At 37.8% G+C, this 18,237-nt stretch overlaps 1 protein-coding gene across 7 annotated transcripts in view; it reads right to left on the bottom strand.

Annotated features, from left to right (window-relative positions):
* PTPRM (protein tyrosine phosphatase receptor type M) overlaps positions 1–18,237 on the bottom strand; it is a 432,075-nt gene that overhangs the window by 293,441 nt on the left and 120,397 nt on the right. For all 7 annotated transcript variants that reach the window (XM_015855338.3, XM_015855340.3, XM_015855342.3 and 4 more), the window contains exon 3: positions 1,175–1,440. In XM_015855338.3, coding sequence (XP_015710824.2) covers positions 1,175–1,440 — 266 coding nt within the window. The remainder of the gene's footprint in view (positions 1–1,174; positions 1,441–18,237) is intronic.

The following is an 18,237-nucleotide window of genomic DNA, read 5'->3' as shown; positions in this document are numbered from 1 at the left end:
TTAAAGAAACTGGCACTAAATCTTTAAGACATAATCAGAAGCACATTCCTTTGGTAGCTGTTCTTCTATTTATGACTGAACTGGTCAACAAGTATTCATCATCTAAATCAAACCTAAAGACCCTAATGCAGTAAAATCTATTGACATTCAATTCCAGCATCCTTAATGAACTGAAAGAATTACTGAATTTATTATTGAGAAATTAAAGTGATCGACTGGAATCAATAGAAGAAATTCTTGATTGTTTCAGTGTGATTACTTCCTCTACATTTGTTGCCATTTAAGCTGGCAGGTGGCTAAGCACCACATGATTGATTGCACACTCCTTCTCCTTCCCTGTGTTGGTGGAGAGAATCAAAAAGAAAAAAAATAAAGTAGAACTTGTAGGTTGAGATAAAACTATTTATCAAAGTAGAGAAAAGGAAGTGGATAATAATTATGACAAGTGTATAGATATATATGAATGTATATAACAAATGATACACAAACAACTGCTCGCCACCCCAGACCAACACCCAGCTAGCACCTGAGAAGTAGAAGAGAATTAGATGAACTTCCATCCCCTTCAAAACTCCTGCATGATGTCATATGGTATGTCATCCCCATGGCCAGTTTAAGTCAGCCGTCCTAATTCTGTTCCCAGCTTCTTGTGTCCTTCACTGTGAATGGTTTTGGTTCTGTACAACATTGCTGAGCAGCAGCTATAAGAACTGGTGTGTTATCAACATTGTTTTTGTCTTATAAGCAAAACACAGCATCATAAACAGGCATTGAAGAATTAAGTCCCAGCTGAAAATAAGACAATATTCTTGCCTTATTTCATACTGTTTATATCACCATCCCACAATTTCTATGCATCCTAACTAATTACCATCACTTATCTTGCTTACTGATATATGTATGCACACACTCATAACTTTGGGCTCACATCTGCCATACTTACATACATATGAAGTGTGTGTGTGTTTATGAGCACATATTTCTATAAATATATGTAAACATTTAAACGCAGCTATATACATGTAAAAACACTTATCATCTACACAAAAAAATGTAGTCAAAATAAAGATCAATAAAACATATTGAAACATACTTTGATTTTAAAGTCAACATGATAATTTAGAACCAGGTGCTGACTATGAGAAACACAATTTCATAAAAAAATGAAACATACCTGATAAAAATTGGGCCAGAAGGTGCTAATTGCCAGTTCTGCTCTGTTCCAAGTACCAGTAGTAGATGTGTTCCAGACTGGGTTACCGATAGGCCCATCATTAACTTTCACATACACATTCAAAGTGCCAGGGCTAGATCCACTCTTGCTTGAAATGTAATAGTGGAAATCAATACAATGCGTATCATTTTCTTTTAGATGGGGCATCAGGAGGTGAGCTTTCTGTCCTGCGTATCTCCCAGATGTATTCACCAACATGAAAGAACCTGCAAAAACAAAGTCACTATTTCAACTTCTCATTATTTTACCTTCCTTTTCCTGTTATGGTAATCCATAATCAAGGCATCATTAAAAAACAATTATTTTAACTTGCTTCTACTAATATCACTATAAACTGTATTTAATCTCAAATTGCTTTCAAGAATCTTAAGATTATTTACAAAGCTATTAACTACCAGAATCCTTATTTTTCACATACAAAGAAAGAAAAACAATAAAAAAAGAAAACCCAACATGATCAGCACTGCACTAAATCTACAGATATTAGAAGAGAATCAATCATAGGTGGAAACTATTCAAGCACATCTGTATGCTTCGTCCTATTGAAATTAAGGACAGATCTAGGCACAGATGTTGGGATGCTGTATCTAGTATGGATGCAGTTTAAAATGTTTCAGATTCCTTAGGCTCAATTCAGCTTATCAGTAGCTACTGCTTTTACTGATTAAGAGTGGTCATAGAATCACTGAATTGTTCAGGTTGGAAAAGATCTTGAAGAACATTGGGTCCAACCCTGACCTAACCATGCTACCCTAACTTTAACAACCCTGCTAAATCATGTCCCTGAGCACCACATCCAAACAGTTTTTAAACACATCCAGGGTTGGTGATTCAAGCATCTCCCTGGGGAGCCTATTCCAGTTCTTAACAATCATTTCTGTAAGGAAGTGTTTTGTAATATCCAACCTAAGCTTACCCTGGTGCAACTTGAGGTCATTTCCCCTCATCCCATCTCCTGTCACAGAAGAGACCAGCTATGCCCTCCCTGTAAGCAACTTTCAGTTATTGGAAGACAGCAATAAGGTCTCCCTTCAGCTTCCACTTCCCCAGACTACACAGCCCCAGTTCCTTCTATGAAGGTCACTTGATTGTCTCCTAACTTCAGGAATTTAGAAAAGAAGTAAGCTCCCAGCAAATTCTAAGCTCTACAGAACAGAAAAGAGAGCAGGAGGAGGAAGAGGAGTAATGTTACAATATTATCCACTTCAACAGCAAGAAGAAAAGTAAAGGCACAGTCCACATAAAGTTACACTCAAACAATCCTCACATGAACATCTCGTCAATTTACGGGCTCCTTTTCAGTGCCTGCTAATGTGTGTAATTGAGGTGCACCTTCAAAATAATCAATTTACACAACAGATGTGCAATTAGAAAAGTAAAACACTATGCAAGACATTCATATTTCTGTGTTGAACAAATCCAAAGCCAAAAGAGATAACTCAACTAATATATACACTGTGATACCATAGAAGGAAGTAAAATCCAACATAAAATGAGGATTCATCAACAGAAAACAATTAAGATATCAATAAAAAGGTATTTCAAACCCTGCATTTTTCGTAAAAGCCAAAAAAAAAAAAAAACCCCAAAAAAACCAGATATGTTAGAGATGTATGCTATACATGCATCACTACCTATTTTTGTAAAAACAGAAGCAGAAACATTTCACAAACAGTTTCTAAAAGACAAATTTTCATCTTTTTCAATTTGATGGGAATTTATACTCTGGAATTTCAATAAGATCATATAATCATAGAATGGTCCGGGTTGAAAAGGACCACAATGATCATCCAGTTTCAACCCCAATGCTGCATGCAGGGTTGCAAACCACCAGACTAGGCTGCCCAGAGCCACATCCAGCCTGGCCTTGAATGCCTCCAGGGATGAGGCACCCACAACCTCCTTGGGCAACCTGTTCCAGTGCTTCACCACCCTCTGTGTGAAAAATTTCTCCTAATATCTAAAATAATCCTCCCCGGTCTCAGTTTAAAACCATTCCCCCTAGTCCTATCACTGTCCACCCCTGTAAACAGCTGTTCCCTCTCCTGTTTACATATTCCCTTCAAGTACTGGAAGGTCACAATAAGATCTCCCCAGAGCCTGATCTTTTCCCGGCTATGCAAGCCCAGTTCCCTCAGACTTTCTTCATAGGAGAGATTCTCCAGCCTTCAACTCCAGATGGGAAATTCTATGTCATTTTTGGAAAAGGAGTGCAAGTGTCTCGACAACGTTAGTCCAGACCATACCTTTATCTTAAATTTAATTATTCAGTAATACACTTCGCAGCTACCCTAAATTATTTATCAAGTATAACTTCTAATTAATTTTCAATCAAGTCAAATAATTGAGTTACTCAGGTTTACAAAAACTGAAATGAAATGTGATACAAAAGGATCTAAATGTTTTACCACCCAAAAGGTAAAATAGCATACTAGGATGAATGCTTATGCATTAGTAATGTAAATCAATGTCACTACACATGCCTCTCCAATTAAAACCTCATACCACACTTAAAATTCATTTCATTTTCTAGTGTTCCTAATACTGGCTTTTCTCACACTGCTAACAATTTGAGTTTTTATTTTTAATTTAGCAGAATGTCAAAATACTTTCCTATGTAAGGACTGGTTTATAGGAGTTTCTACAGTACATACATATTATTTTTTTGCTGTGTTTCAGTTGCCTGAAATGTTGGAGGAACCAATGATGAGACAAGAAGACCCTCCTCAGTATTCCAAGTGCAGCAGCCAGAGTGGCATCCTTGCTACTGACCTATTGGTCAGGGCACAGTAAAGAACGCTATTTATTACTTCTGAATTTGCACATATTCTCTTCCTCCATTTCAGCCTGTCAAACCAGTGCATGTCTTTCATGTAGCATTCCCTCTGTGTTTTTAACTTGTAATACAAACATCTTCAAATACTTCAGTGCAGAAAGCATGGAATTAATTTCTGCAATAATACATTAAGACAAGAATTCTTCCCTTATTTTCATGTATGCAGAGGAAACTAAACAAGTTAGCACACTTCAATCTTTCCAATACTTTTTTTTTTTAGTACAGTGGTTCCTAAGATGTCTATGGTTTTGAGCTGATCAAAGTATAAAATCCTGCTGTGCTGGACTTTTAGATCCTGTTGCTCAATAATTAACTAGGATGCTGAAAGGTGAAGAATAAATCGACACCCAGCTAGAACAAGAGATATTCCTGCTCTATTACTAATAAGACATTTCCCAATGTTTAAAAGACAACAAAGAGTTTCAAATAAAATCCACAAAATTATTATCTGAGTACAAAAAGAAGCAAATAAATGCTACTTAGTCTAATGGGACTTTTCCTGCTTTAAAAGGTAGGAAATAAACCAACACTCCTTCCATCACTTAGGATTTGTTCTTCTATAAAGTATTCGGCAAGCTCTTCCTAGTCCATGAGATAAAGAGTAGGAGACAATACTCTGAAGATATCCTTTTAATTGTCTGAGCTCTGGAATGTATGAGAACACCATCGAACTCCACCAGAAGGTCTTTTTGGACACTTCCCACTCATAAAGGTCTCACCAGCCACCAATTTCATAAGCTGAAGTTTCTTTTGTACCAGCTCACCTGTAGCAGGACACTCATTCACACTGATCAAAGCTGTAAACTAAGACATTTGGTCATCTGTAGTTGTATACTGTTTCAAACATAGTAACATCTGTCCTAAGCCTAAATATAGCTTCTAGACAGCACTTAGGTAATATTTCTGAAGAAACCATGCATGTAGAAGATGGATACAGGAACACTCAACTGTAAGATCCTGGCTTCAGAACAGAGAGCAACAGAAAAGCCTTCCCGCATCAAGTGCAGGAGAGTTTCCCTGCATCAGAATGAAAATCCCAAGCACCTGTCAGATGTCAGATATCTGATGTCAGTGCATTCAATGCACAGCCATTTCAAGCTAGCCAGTGAAGAAAAACTAACTGTAGATACAGCACCTTCAACATTACCCATCTCTGAAATTACATGCTTTCCTCAAGGTACAAGAATGCATTCTGCCCACCTGAAGTAGCTAACACAGCCCTTTTGATCGGTGCTTAGGCCTCTTACATTGGCCAATGGGATGTGAAGCCTGGGCTTAACCTTTTTATTGCTTAACCTTTTATTGGCCCTTACCCTTGAAAGCTTACCACCTCATTAAAGAATTTAAGCTACTTTTATTTGGGTAGCAGCTCTTTTTCCCTTCATGTGAACTCTGATAAAGATCAACTTCCAAAGGTCAAAGCAGCATGTAACTCCTTACATTAGGTGAAAGTAAGAGCAAACTCTGTAAAATCAAGTGAAAAATAATACATAACATATTAAAATTTGAGCCTGTTTCTACAACTACTTTTATCTATGGATTTCCTCACAAGAAAGAAAAACAAACCATTAGGCATTAAAAGGAAAAGACATCATCATTAAAGACTAGTGGGTGCATCTTACTTGAAACCACACAGTATGTGTAAAGGAAAGAAAAAGTGTTCTGAATGCATTAAAATCTCTCTTACAATCTTTTTTGTTTCTTTTTTTTTTTCTTTTTTTTTTTTTTCTCCCAAATCAACTTGTTTTCAATGTTAAATCATGTAGAAATTTTCTCTTACAGCTTTTACTATTGCCCTCCATTAAACTGATTGCTAAAGTAATACTATGCCAGATAGATATAAACATCTAAAGCATGTGGATAAACTCAGTTCACAAATAAACACCTAATTTGGATTGGAAGGAAAAGAAAAATAAAAAAGAAGGGGAGAAAAAGAGTTCTCATCCACGAAAGGAAAAAACTGACATAACATTTGCAAGATAACAGATTGGCGCCCCAGAATGCTTATCTCACTTTTGGGCATCTGACAAACACACTGCAAGAAATACATGCAGGCATTCACTGGTGTACCTACCAGGTCACAGTTGCCCGCAGGGGAACAGGAACTAGACTGGGATTCCAACAAGACAATACAAAATTAAGATTAATTCAGTACTCCAAAGAAGACATTGCAAATGCACATACTATTATAAATATATTCCTTTTAAATAAATGTACTTCCTTAGTAGTACTATCATGTTTAAACACAACTTTCCTCAGTCAAAAAGTTTAAATGGGATTTACATGGGTGCAGTGTTTAACGCCATCTTTAGGCACTACATGCAAATTAATATTTCAGAACTACAGACTTAAATCAAACAACTAAAACCTAAGGTGGCTAACAGGGCTCAAAATTCATTAAATTCAGGCTTCTTGAATCCACATGCATTAAAAGTCACAAAGTTTCTAAGTCATCCATATTTCATCATTTTACCCAGAGGGTATAAATAAAGGAACAGGTGGATTTGCTATGCTTGCTGCTGTTGTTTGGAATTCCTCATTGTGGTTGTTCAGCAGATTCACTGAAACACTAATTCTATGAAGATAAAACACAGGAAAGAGACAGTGCTGACTAGATTTGGTCCCAAGTAAATGGGCAACTGAATATCCCAATAATTCTCACTATTAACATCAAGGGAAATTTCCTGTGAGGCAAGCATAGAGAAAAATGAAAATCCTGTGGTATTTATTCCACCAGCTATCCAGCAATAAATAGTATCATGACAGATCTTATTAGGCTTTTGTACACAAAAAGCTGCCCAAAAGATAGAATGACACAAGAACAGCAAAAAGATCCCAGTGTGTGTTTAAAAAAATATTCTGACAACTGGAAAAGCAATATACACTTCTACAAAAAATGATAGAAATGGCACAAGAGAGATTTTCCAGTCATTTCTATAAGTTTTCGCTATGTCACACCACCTTGTTAAGAGATGCTTTTTATACTCGGAATGACAAATGCAATGGAATTGAATGTGGTATCATTTTTCATGCGTGAAGAAAATCTGACTCGCGAGCAAAGAAAGTTACTTTGTTGATTTTTCACAAGTCCAATGCATGGTTGAACACAAATGATTAGTCTTCCTTCCTGACTGTGACAACAGACATAACCTACCCAGTAACCGGGATTTCACTGATATAATAATAAGCATAAGTAAAAACAATACAGGAGTTTGACTTACGCAAACATCAGCGCTTGATGATTTTGGCTCTCAGTGTTTGAAAACTGTGCTAAATGAAGTGGAAATTCTGCTTTTAAGACTAGATATTCTGTGTATCACCTTACACCCCTCAGGTGCAGAAACCTACCTCTACAAGTTCAGAAAATATTTAAAATACCCATTATCAAAATTGCACTGATTAGGTAGACGTAAACAGTATTCCATAAATGCCTCCCTACTATCAAATCGCTACAGGTGGCTATCATGGCATCGTTTCCACTGTGAGTTTCCAAAGCCAAAGATGACTGTCAAAGACAATGGAGTTTTTGGGCGTGTGTAGGTGAACTGCAAGGCTCAAACACTGTGGGTCCCAACTTCCGACAGGGCGAAGGCAATATACCTGTTATCTGTATGGACCCTCTCAAAAGCACTGCAGAAAGTGGAGAACTGAAATCTGAAGACTGACAACCTTGGACTCTTAATTTCCAAAGACAGGAAACAGAAGATATTTTGTCTCCAGTATTCTTTCCTACTATTTACTAAGTTTTCAGATAAAGGAAAATTCATTTTCAGGTAATGCTTGAGAATTATGAAGTTGATGTAATTTGAGAAGGCTCTCAAAGCATGACTAACAGCTTATGAAGAACCAGCAGCTTCTGCTCAGATACAGAACGTCCAGGTGCCACGCTGTAGGGAACTGCACATAAAAATCAGTAAAACCTCATTTGAACTGGCAAAATGAGGAGTGCCTCATCTACTCTGCATAGAAACATTTTCCATTGTTTGGTTATAAATTCATCACATACAAACATGAAAGCACATATTTCTGAGTCACGTATTTCTGCAGTCACTTTTCCAATAGCCAGTAATGCCTAAAAGATCTGCTTTCTGAAGTTCACTGTTTGCTTTTCCAACCCTTTTCAATATTTAATGAATTCCACTGTTTGTCCTATAGTCTTCGTTCTGTTACCTTCATGACTTTTCTACATTTTTAAACATTACATGGACATTTGGAAAGCTGTTTCTTATATGACTAACATTACCTTTTCATAAAAAGCAAACAACATATAGAAAGTCCATACAAAGTTCAGAAGCTGATGGAGAAAACAACTGCTTATGGACAAATTCAGACAGATCTATCTGAAGTTTCAGATTCAATTTCTGATCCAATCATTTCTATTTAAAAAAAAAATAAAAAGCAAGCAAAGTAAGAAAAGGCAAAGAATCTGTGTGTTAGAGTACACTGTGTACTAATTAGCACAAATATAAATATTCCCTGGTGGAGAGTTAACTTGAAAACAAAAACATGAAAGTTAGAGTTGAAGAAAAGGAAGCAAAGTGAGGGAGGTATTAGGGAAAACAAATCAAAGAAAAATTAACGACAGAAAGGAAAACAAATCCAAGATAGACAGAACGAGACCCAGTCTGGTTAAAATGCAAAGATATCCAGAAGCACCTCCTTGAGACTGGAAAAAGCCAGTTCAGGTTGACTGAGTACTCTGTAGACATTCAAAATAATCAATTTCTATTAACCAGAATTATAGACCAGTAGTGATCTTTCCATAGGTTCCTCCATATCAAATACCATGAAAACGTACTGGACTAATTTCTACCCTCAAGCCTGAAGCGAGACGGCCTTTACCACAGGTGACTGTGTACTTCCAAGATTAAAGTGTAAGGTGTTCTCCCTTATGAGGTTATTCCAGTAGATACTCCCAACACTTTTTTTATATAAGCATACCAACACAAAAAGGACAAAGATAATTCTTTGAATATAGACATCCAAAATAAAACAAATCATACATTGTAAAGTACTTCTCCTAATTTCCACTGCAAAAAAAAAAAAAAAAAAAGTCAACAATGCTGTCCTACAACTGGATGGATGGTAAGCAGAAAACAAATGAGTTTCTATCTTATGAACTGTTATGTGTACTTAAAGGAAGAATACAGAAGAAAACATATTTGAACTAACAATATCATGCAGAGTTTTACTGGGAAGAAAAGGAAAAGCTCAGAGTTTTAAATGTGATTTGTAGATGCTACTCCAACTTCAACATTAAGGGTGTAGAGCACTGTGAGAATCACAGAGGTGACCTTAAACATCATTAAGTCAGACCCCTCCTACCTGAAGTTCCCTTCATGTACTAGAAGGTCACAATGAGGTCTACCCTGAGCCTCCTCTTCTCCAATGTAAATAAACCCAACTCCCTCAACCTTTCTTCAAAGGAGGGATGCTAGAGCTCTTTGATCATCTTTGCAGCCCCCCTCTGGACCCACTCCAACAACTCCACACCCCTCCTGTGCTGGGGACCCTAGGCCTGGAAACATGACTCCAAGACGAGACCTCCTAAAGGCAGACCAGAGCAGGACAATCCCCTCCCTCTCTCTCTGTGCTAGCCATCCCCTCTTTTGATGCAGATCAGGACCCATCTGTTTTTCTCTGCTGCAAGAGTACACTGGTCGCTCATGTCAAACTCTTCATCCACCAGAACTGCCAGTCCTTCTCAGCAGGGCTACTCTCACTGAGTTCTTCTCCCAGTCCCATATCTGGGACTGCCTCAACCCAAGAGCAACACCTTGCTCTTGGTCTTGTAAAACCTCATTAGATTCTCACATGCCTACTTTTCAAGCATGTCCTGGTCCCTTTCGATGTTGTCCCCCTTTTCTTTATGTCAACAACAGACTGTTGATTTGGAATGGAAGTTACTGTAGGCTTTGTATAAAACAAAGACAGGAAAAAGAGATATCATTCAAACTCCAACTCCACTCATGAATGCAAGCTGATTTTGTTTTATTTTTTAAACAGGAAACAACTTGATTTGCCTGAACACAAGGCAAATGTAACTACAATGTAACCCCCCCTTTCGTTTGGAAGTGTAGCAAGGGTAAAGTCTCAAAGCAGTCAAGCTACTCTGCATACAAGCCACAGTCACTCAAGAAACACTGGCAGCTAACTTGTTACTGTTTACAACTGCCTGGGATTGCTTTTTGTTTGTTTGTTTTTAAGGAACTGTGCACTGCAGTTGGCAAATTTGGCATGAGACAACATTTTTGTTTGTTTTAATTTCTGTGGGATCCCTCATCCCATGTTTGGCCTAATATGCTAAGGTCTGTTTGCTCTACCAGCCACTGCAACAGCTTCTGTAAGCAGCAAAAATCACGCTAGAAATTGTAAAAGAACTAAACTGATTTATAAAAGATAGACACTGGATAATTTTTTTTAAAGCTGGCCTAATGTTTTCTTGGTTGTTTTTTTTTTTTGTTTTGTTTTTGTTTTTTTTTAACCAGCTATAACATCTTCAACTTTTATGCTACGACTGGATCTCAGACATGCTAGAGCTTTGATGCAGACCTGTCTGTACCTCTTCTTTAAAGCAAATGCACCAAAAATACCAAACAGGCTCTGAAGAAGCTGTTTTATTATAAGATAAACTTGAACAAGCTTTCTTCTGTTTGAAAACCTAGATTCTTCAGGTGAAAGAGATAAAATACAGACATTTGAAAACAAGCATCTTTTCTGCCCAAACGTGTCTTTGCAACAAGAGCCCTTTCCTTCAGACCTGCTTTAAACACCAGCAACTTTGAATAGCTCTACTTGTTCTCCCTTGGGTCAACAGAAAAATCTCCCCTTTTCCCCTTTTCGTCATCTCTGGCCTGTGTTTGTGACTGCTCCCCATTATTCTAAGAAACCTCTGCAAGTGCAAGCTCTCCAGTCAGCACATCTATCATTGTCTGCCCCATTCTTCCCTGAAAAAGCATCACCCATGGCCAGGTATTCTCAAAGAAGAAATCTTCCCCTCAAAGGACTGCACCTAACCAAAAAAACAAACATGTAGTTGCCAATAGTAGAACTTCATATAATATAGCATGCAAACAAAAAATAGTTTTAGAAGATACCTTGAACCATTATCTTGTTTGTCACACACAGAATGACAAAATGTGCAGGGAAGTTTTTTACACGTCCTTTTTGCTTGCAAGAAAATAGGATGGAGTCACTGGGACATGTGCAAAGCTGGACTCATGGATGAATGGAGACAAAAAAAAACAGTGCTTTCACCAGCACTACTGTAAACACATATGGCATTCAAGCAAACAGCACAGACCCCATCCTGATCCTCCCCTCCAGGTAACAGAGACTGAAGTTCGCTAATGGCTTGTACTCCCTGGCCCACAGGTTCTGGCTCCAGACCCAAAAGCCCTCAATGTTTACCATCCCACACCAGCTGTTGGGACTCAAAAGGTCTACCCTGCCCCCTGGATAGCCTGGCTTAAATTTCACAAGTATTCCCAACACACTCAAGACAGAACGTGCAACACACAGATAAAATGGTTAAAAAGAGGATTTAATAAAGCCACAAGGCAGAGTGCAGTGCAGCACTAGGCATACCGGTTGATCAGCTATTCACCCTTGGTAAGCCTCTTTTACCCCTTCATCACTCCATTTTACCATGTTGGTTCCTCCCAAACCCAACTACATCCCTGCCCTCAGCCTCCACATTAGAGGTCACACATGCAGTGAGGGTAGCAAGCAAAAATACCAAGCCACGTTTCCCATGATTCCTTTACCTATCAGATTTTATTATAATTCAGTATTCAAAGGACAAGACAGCTTCTTTTATCACTGAATATAAACATCTCTTAAGCTAAATATCACATGCCAACAATTAATGCTATAGCCCAGGAAGTCTCCTTTTATAAATACGCTCTCTGTTACAGTACAACAATATTAGTCTATTTTTGTAAACCATTCAACTATGCAATTCAGCATTCAAGTAGTAATACCCAGGAGATAAACTGACATCAGTTTTAACATGTGTAAGGTGAGCTCCCACGATAAACAACTTTCTCTTCAGGTTAAAAGCTTTAGGGAAGTAAAAATAATAGCAGGGTGCGGGAGAACATGGTTGACACTGCATGTTGACCTTACTGAAAAGGGACATCTCCAAGAAGAGGGTTAAGTGCTATTGGTACGCTTCTCCCTTCCCAGAGACAGGCTGAAAGGTTTGTTAAATACTGAGGTTAATATAAAAAGCTTCCCAAGGCCCAGAGACAGTGAGCTTGGCAGTTTTAAGAGAAATTCAATTTTGTTTCAGCTATAGGTTGCTGGGTTAATGTTTGACTAACGATCATAACTATGCACACTCTGCAAAATTCTAGATTACCTCAGCAATAAGTTACTTTTCAGTTAAAAACTGACTGTTATTGTACTTTCTGCACGTAGTATTCACTGGAAAAATTAATGCCACCTGCCTGATTGCCAATTTCCCAACTACTGATAAAGGCAAATTGTCACCATAACACTGTCAGGTGTGTGAAACTACTACCAAGGCATTGCCCTGGTTTAGATTCCGCAGTAACAGTGTATGCAAATACCATCCATCTTTTCATTTTCACTTCCAGAGGCACCAAATGCCTGACAGTTTGTCACAGACGTGTAATACAGAAAACAAAACACTGATGTTGCCCACAGCACAAAATCCCACCACTATAAAGAGCCTTCTGAAATCTTGTTTGACATATCAGTAATTTTAGAAGCACATTAGCCTCACGGGCCATTCCCTTAGTGGAGTAATTTACTCCTAGTTTTACAAGATTCCACAAAGGTAACTCACAAGAAATCTATCTTATCCCTCAAAGAACACGGTACAATAAAGAAGAGGAATAGACTACAATGCAGTATTTAACCTTTTCTTCTGCACTGAAGCAACTGTCTTTTTCTCACTTGTACATTCTTCTGAAAGCTCTCCTAGCACGGACCATATACAGGATCAATTATTTTCTTTCCATGTAAAAAATACTGCCCAGCAATTAGCAGTTCACAGGTCTAAGAACAAATAGAGATGCATCTCTAAAAGATACTTCTATTTTTTGTTTGCTTTTCTGCATCACTTAATGATGCTACAAAACACAGAGGGTGGGCTTTCTCCCCTGCTAACCTACAAATGATTTTAGATTAGCATTTACAGCATTTCCCCCCAAGGAAGCATTGCTGAGACCTTTGCTAGGGCTTGTGGAGGAAAATGTTCAGCATACGAGGGCCTGCATTTGGCTGAGTGTGCCACATCTCAGAACCTTGAGCCTCAGTCCCCACCAGGAAGCCCTAAGAGGCGAGGCATCAGCACAAAGGGGATTGCCTGCCCTATGGCAACTACAAGAGAGATTATGCTTTAATGGAAAAGGTTCCACACTTTCTCAGCTATACACATCAGCTATTTACCTTTTATTGTCTCACAGCAATCAGCGTGCACAGTCAAACCTATTTTATAACAATATAAAAAGCTTTAACAGTGCTATAATAGGATATGCAATTAGGGCTTGTAAATCATACAATGACAACAAAAACAAAAACCCTACCAAGTTTCAAAATCTTTTTTTTTTTTTTTTTTTTTTTTTATGGAATTAAATCTTTTCCATCAGGATCCATGTATGCATGTGAATATGTCACAGCTTGAAATATAACAATAATTGGACTTGTCCGGTACAGAAATCAGATACCCATTACATCTCCATTCCTGGATGTCTGGCTTTTTCTTTTTTTTAAAGATTTACCACAGAAGCAGCTCATGTTATTTTCTAAAAATTGGTAGATAAAACTGCATATGTCTTAGGCTTTCTCCTCTACTGATCCCATTAAACTTAACGATGATAGAGATGAAAAGGATGTACCTTAAGTGTTCCGATTCCTTCTTTCCTCTGTGACTTACAAATTCTAAAGCAAGTAAAATTACAGGGGCACATGATACCAATGGCCTACGTTGCATGGCAGTGTTACAGACTTACATGAAAGCATTTCAGCACGTAAGCAATCTTATAAAAAAGAATAACAATTAAAGACAGGATGATTTTAACTAAAGAATATAATTTTCAATTTATTTCCACAAACTTGAAATCTCTAGTATAAAATCTTTTTCATAATGTTACAGCATTCCAGGAACAAAAAAGATTTTCTCTTGGCTATTTTATTCTGGACATGTTAACCATTACAGTAGAATCTATTTTTAAAGGCTCTTATCTAGAAAAGATTACGTCACAGACTACATCACAAACAATGAATGCTGTGCAGGTTGCCACGTTATCTGTGCTTATTTATACAATACTTTCCTTCCCTATGGAAACAGACATTCCAAACTATCTGAATACTGATAATGTGGGAATTTCACTTCTTGTTCTTTTAAAGAGACTTTTCCCAAGTCCCACTTTTAAGTTTCATACCATTGCAGCTATTTTCTATGTCCTTATTAGCATCAACTTGAATCCACCTTAAATATAGTAAAAAATGTTCTGAAGTTGTTTAACCAGAATGCATAATGAAAATAACATACGTACTTATCTCAGAAAAAATATGTATCATTAGGGTAAGGGTTTTTTTTTTTTCTGTGTGCAGTCCCAGTGGGGGATACTGCTTGATATCCTTTTTTTCTCATTCCAATGAGCTGGAGATGCATTATAAACATTCTCTTGGGCCTGATTCTTCACTGAAATAAGTGCTCCAGTTCTCATCATTCATGATCCCAGGAACTTGACTGTCACTGTAGAGAACAATGAGGTTGATGCTTCTTCAAAAAAAGGAAGGCAGAAGACTCTAATTAACCAAAAAGCTTAAGGATGTGCTTAAGAACTACTCAGAAAGGCACTTATTTAACTTGACTTCAACAGGATTAAAAATTGAGAAAGTACTTGCATAATATTTTTTCATGATGCCTTCTGTAATCGTAACTTACAGCTATTGCAAGGGCCTGACGTTTCACACCCTCATTAAAAATTGTTAATTGAAATATCATTGTCTGTAAGGATACAATTTTCATATCTGATTCAGAAAACCTGGAGCTGATTTAGTGAGAACTACTTTGTCAATAGAATACAGTATCTTAAGACAGCAATTCAGAAGCCGCGAGCTGTAAAATTATATTGGCACCAAAATATACTGCACATATTTAGTAGAGTATCTGAATGAACTCTTGCCCCCAGAAGCAAGCGCTAATTAATTCAGCAAAACTCAGTCCTGAAACTACTTTTTGAACAGTATTTAGGCATTTCTCAGCAGACCTGTAGCTCCCAAATGAGGCAGAGTCAATGAGCCATGCAAAACCATATTCAGTAAGTGAATTGTATGGTGTTTTCTAAGAGTGTCTAGTGGTCCATAAAAACATTAAGGCTTGGGAAGAGCAATTAAGTCAAAAAGAGTCCAGAAAAGTCTGACTTAAAGTCCTGAAAATTTTTATCAAGCCCAGATTTTAATCTAGGTGTTAAATATTAAATCTGAAATGAGCAGTTGGATACCTGAATCATTCTGAGACAGCAAGAAGAATGACTGTTTTCAGTGCTGTCACAGGGGAATGTATATTTACGTGTATCTTAAAGATACTGTAGGATAAAGAAAAATGAAATGAAAATATAACAAATACTCTGCCCTTTTCTTCTTTCACAATGTTCTTTTACCTTTCAAGTTTCTGAGTTGAAATTTGGACATGAAAGCAGAAATGCCCAGATTTACACAACTCAAAAGTAAACTAGGGAATAAAAAGTGATGCTTTTAGATCTCCTTGTCCCTTTCTGCAATAATTTAAGGCAGGCAGCCCTCATGACACAAGCTGCTTTCTCCATGCTGCCCATGGGGACACCTCTCCTCTCTGAGAACTGCTGTGCCAGTAGGGCAGTTCCAACTCTCTTCATGTTATGAATGTATGGTATGCTTTGACACCCTCACAAGCCTCCCCTTTCCCACTGCATCTAAGTCCAAACACCAGCTCCAGCTCAAGACCCCATCTGAGAGAGAGCAGATCCCTCTGTGTTCCCAGGCCACAGAATTGCATAGGCTGGAAGGACCTCTGCAGATCAGCGAGTCCAATCTCCATCTAAAGCAGGACCCCTGCATCAGGACTCACAGAAAAGCATCCAGGCAAATTTTTATTATCTCCAGAGAAGAGATTCCACAACCTCTCTGGGCACCCTGTTCCACTGCTCTGACAACATAAATGATTCCCATGGCAGCTTTTAGAGCTGCTAGCTGGGTGAGACTCAAGCCATCATATAAAAATGCTTTTCTTTTCTTCCTCCTCCTGGGTGCAGTGGTGGGAGGACAAAGAGGCATCACAGTGGGCCGAGTCCCTCAGTGGTCAGGGGAGATGCCAAGAGTCCAAGGCTGCCCAAAGACTCAAGGGAGAGATCATAGAGTCTGTGTTTCCCCATGCAGAAGGACAGACTCTTGACTCAGGAGAGGGGAATGAAGTAGGTAGCAGCCAGCCCCTGCAATGTGTCCACTAGGCTGTCAGCCTACACATAGACCCGAAAGTAAGACATGGTTATATGTGACAAACTTACTGTCTGTCTCTTTCCTTTCCTTCCCCATTCCTAGGATGTTACACATATTCCATTGACTTATTTACTTTTTTAAATGCCCCTTTCAACTGTTCCTTTATGTAGGGGTTGTTGAAATGCTGCTGAGCAGCGGCCCTTACTGGCACACCACCAGTGCCCTGTTTGTGTGCCAACACGCTGCAGCAGGGAGCTCAAGGCTGACCGCAGCAATGATAGTTGCAGCAGGGCTTTAACACAAATGCGCTTTAAAGTTTCTGCCCGTCACTCATCATTAATGTGTTTCACATCAATGGCTTTTTACCTCTACCCCCTTATATTAAAAGCAAATTGCTCTGTACAAGCAGGCGGCCTTAAGCTAAGCCATGTATCTAGGTAACCAAGAAAACAGCTATGCGGGAAACAGGCTTGTTGTAGGTATGCCATACCACTGACTAATGGCTCTGTATGGTTAACATTTAATTAAAAAATTAGTTTTTAAGCTGACTTATATTTATTGTGTTTGACTGTAGTCTAGTTTGTTTGACTAAAATATGATCTTAAGTCTCAAGTCCATTAAATTTCCCTTCATTGTCTGCAAGCATGAATCATATTAATGTAATTTCTGAAATACTGCAGATCTTTTTTGTTATTTTCAAAGCCTGCTTCACATAACCAAATAAATACACTTCAGTAGCATTTAATGAGACAAAAAACTTCAGAAATATTATGAAACATTATCATAATGAACCAGATTACATGAAAACATTAAAGGAAAATTGAAAATGCTAAAATGAATAATTGCTAGACTCAATTATCCTTTACAATATAATAAATACTTAGTGTTTCATTTAGACTACAACTTGGTGTCAAAAGCAGGAACACAAAAAATACTGACATAAATTGATTTTCAGAAAAGTAACTGGATCACTTGGCTTTACCAAGAGACTATAGAATTCATTCCCCTTTTCCCATCTCATCTGCCACCTCCTCCATTTGCCAAATACAATTGTGTTACATAAAGGAGTTGATGAGTTGGCTACTAACAAGCCCCTTTAACCACCTTTTATGCAGATTTATTTTCAGAGTTTTTCAGTTAACACTGACTTCAGTTGTTAGTTTCCCAACTTAATTAAGCATCTTAATTAAAAAAAACAATAACAGTAGTCTAAGATCACCTCTTTCCATGAAATCACTTCAGAGAAAACATATCATTGGCAGAACATATTCAAAATAAAAGTTTCATTTATGGCCCAAATTCTTCTTATTGGCTACAATCATGAACACTACCTACAGTTACAATACTTAGCAAAGGTAAAAATAATACATTCCCCACTTTGCAGTGTACTTCTTGTGTATGGGGCAGTACTTTGTGCATAGCAAAATCCAGCCTTCAAGCTGGATCTACGCATTCAAAGCAAAATGATGATGGAATTGGAAAACGAATATTAAAAAGGAAAACAAACAAAACTAACAAAACAAAAACAGTGATAAATAAACTTTCTGAAGTCACTTTGGAAGTCAACTGGGTTTTGAAGAAGATGGCCTCTTTCCCAGCCTTCTTAAGAGCCCAAATTCCTAAGTTTCTACTTCAGAAAGGCAGAAAATAAACATCTGTCTTCTGTTCCTTCTTATCACCTACTGAACACAAGAGGAAAGTTGAGAATAGTCTA

Source organism: Coturnix japonica, chromosome 2, assembly GCF_054131305.1.
Source record: "Coturnix japonica strain WE chromosome 2, WE-NBRP24, whole genome shotgun sequence".
In the NCBI taxonomy this organism is placed as follows: Eukaryota; Metazoa; Chordata; class Aves; order Galliformes; family Phasianidae; genus Coturnix; species Coturnix japonica.
This window is presented reverse-complemented; position numbering and strand designations above follow the sequence as displayed.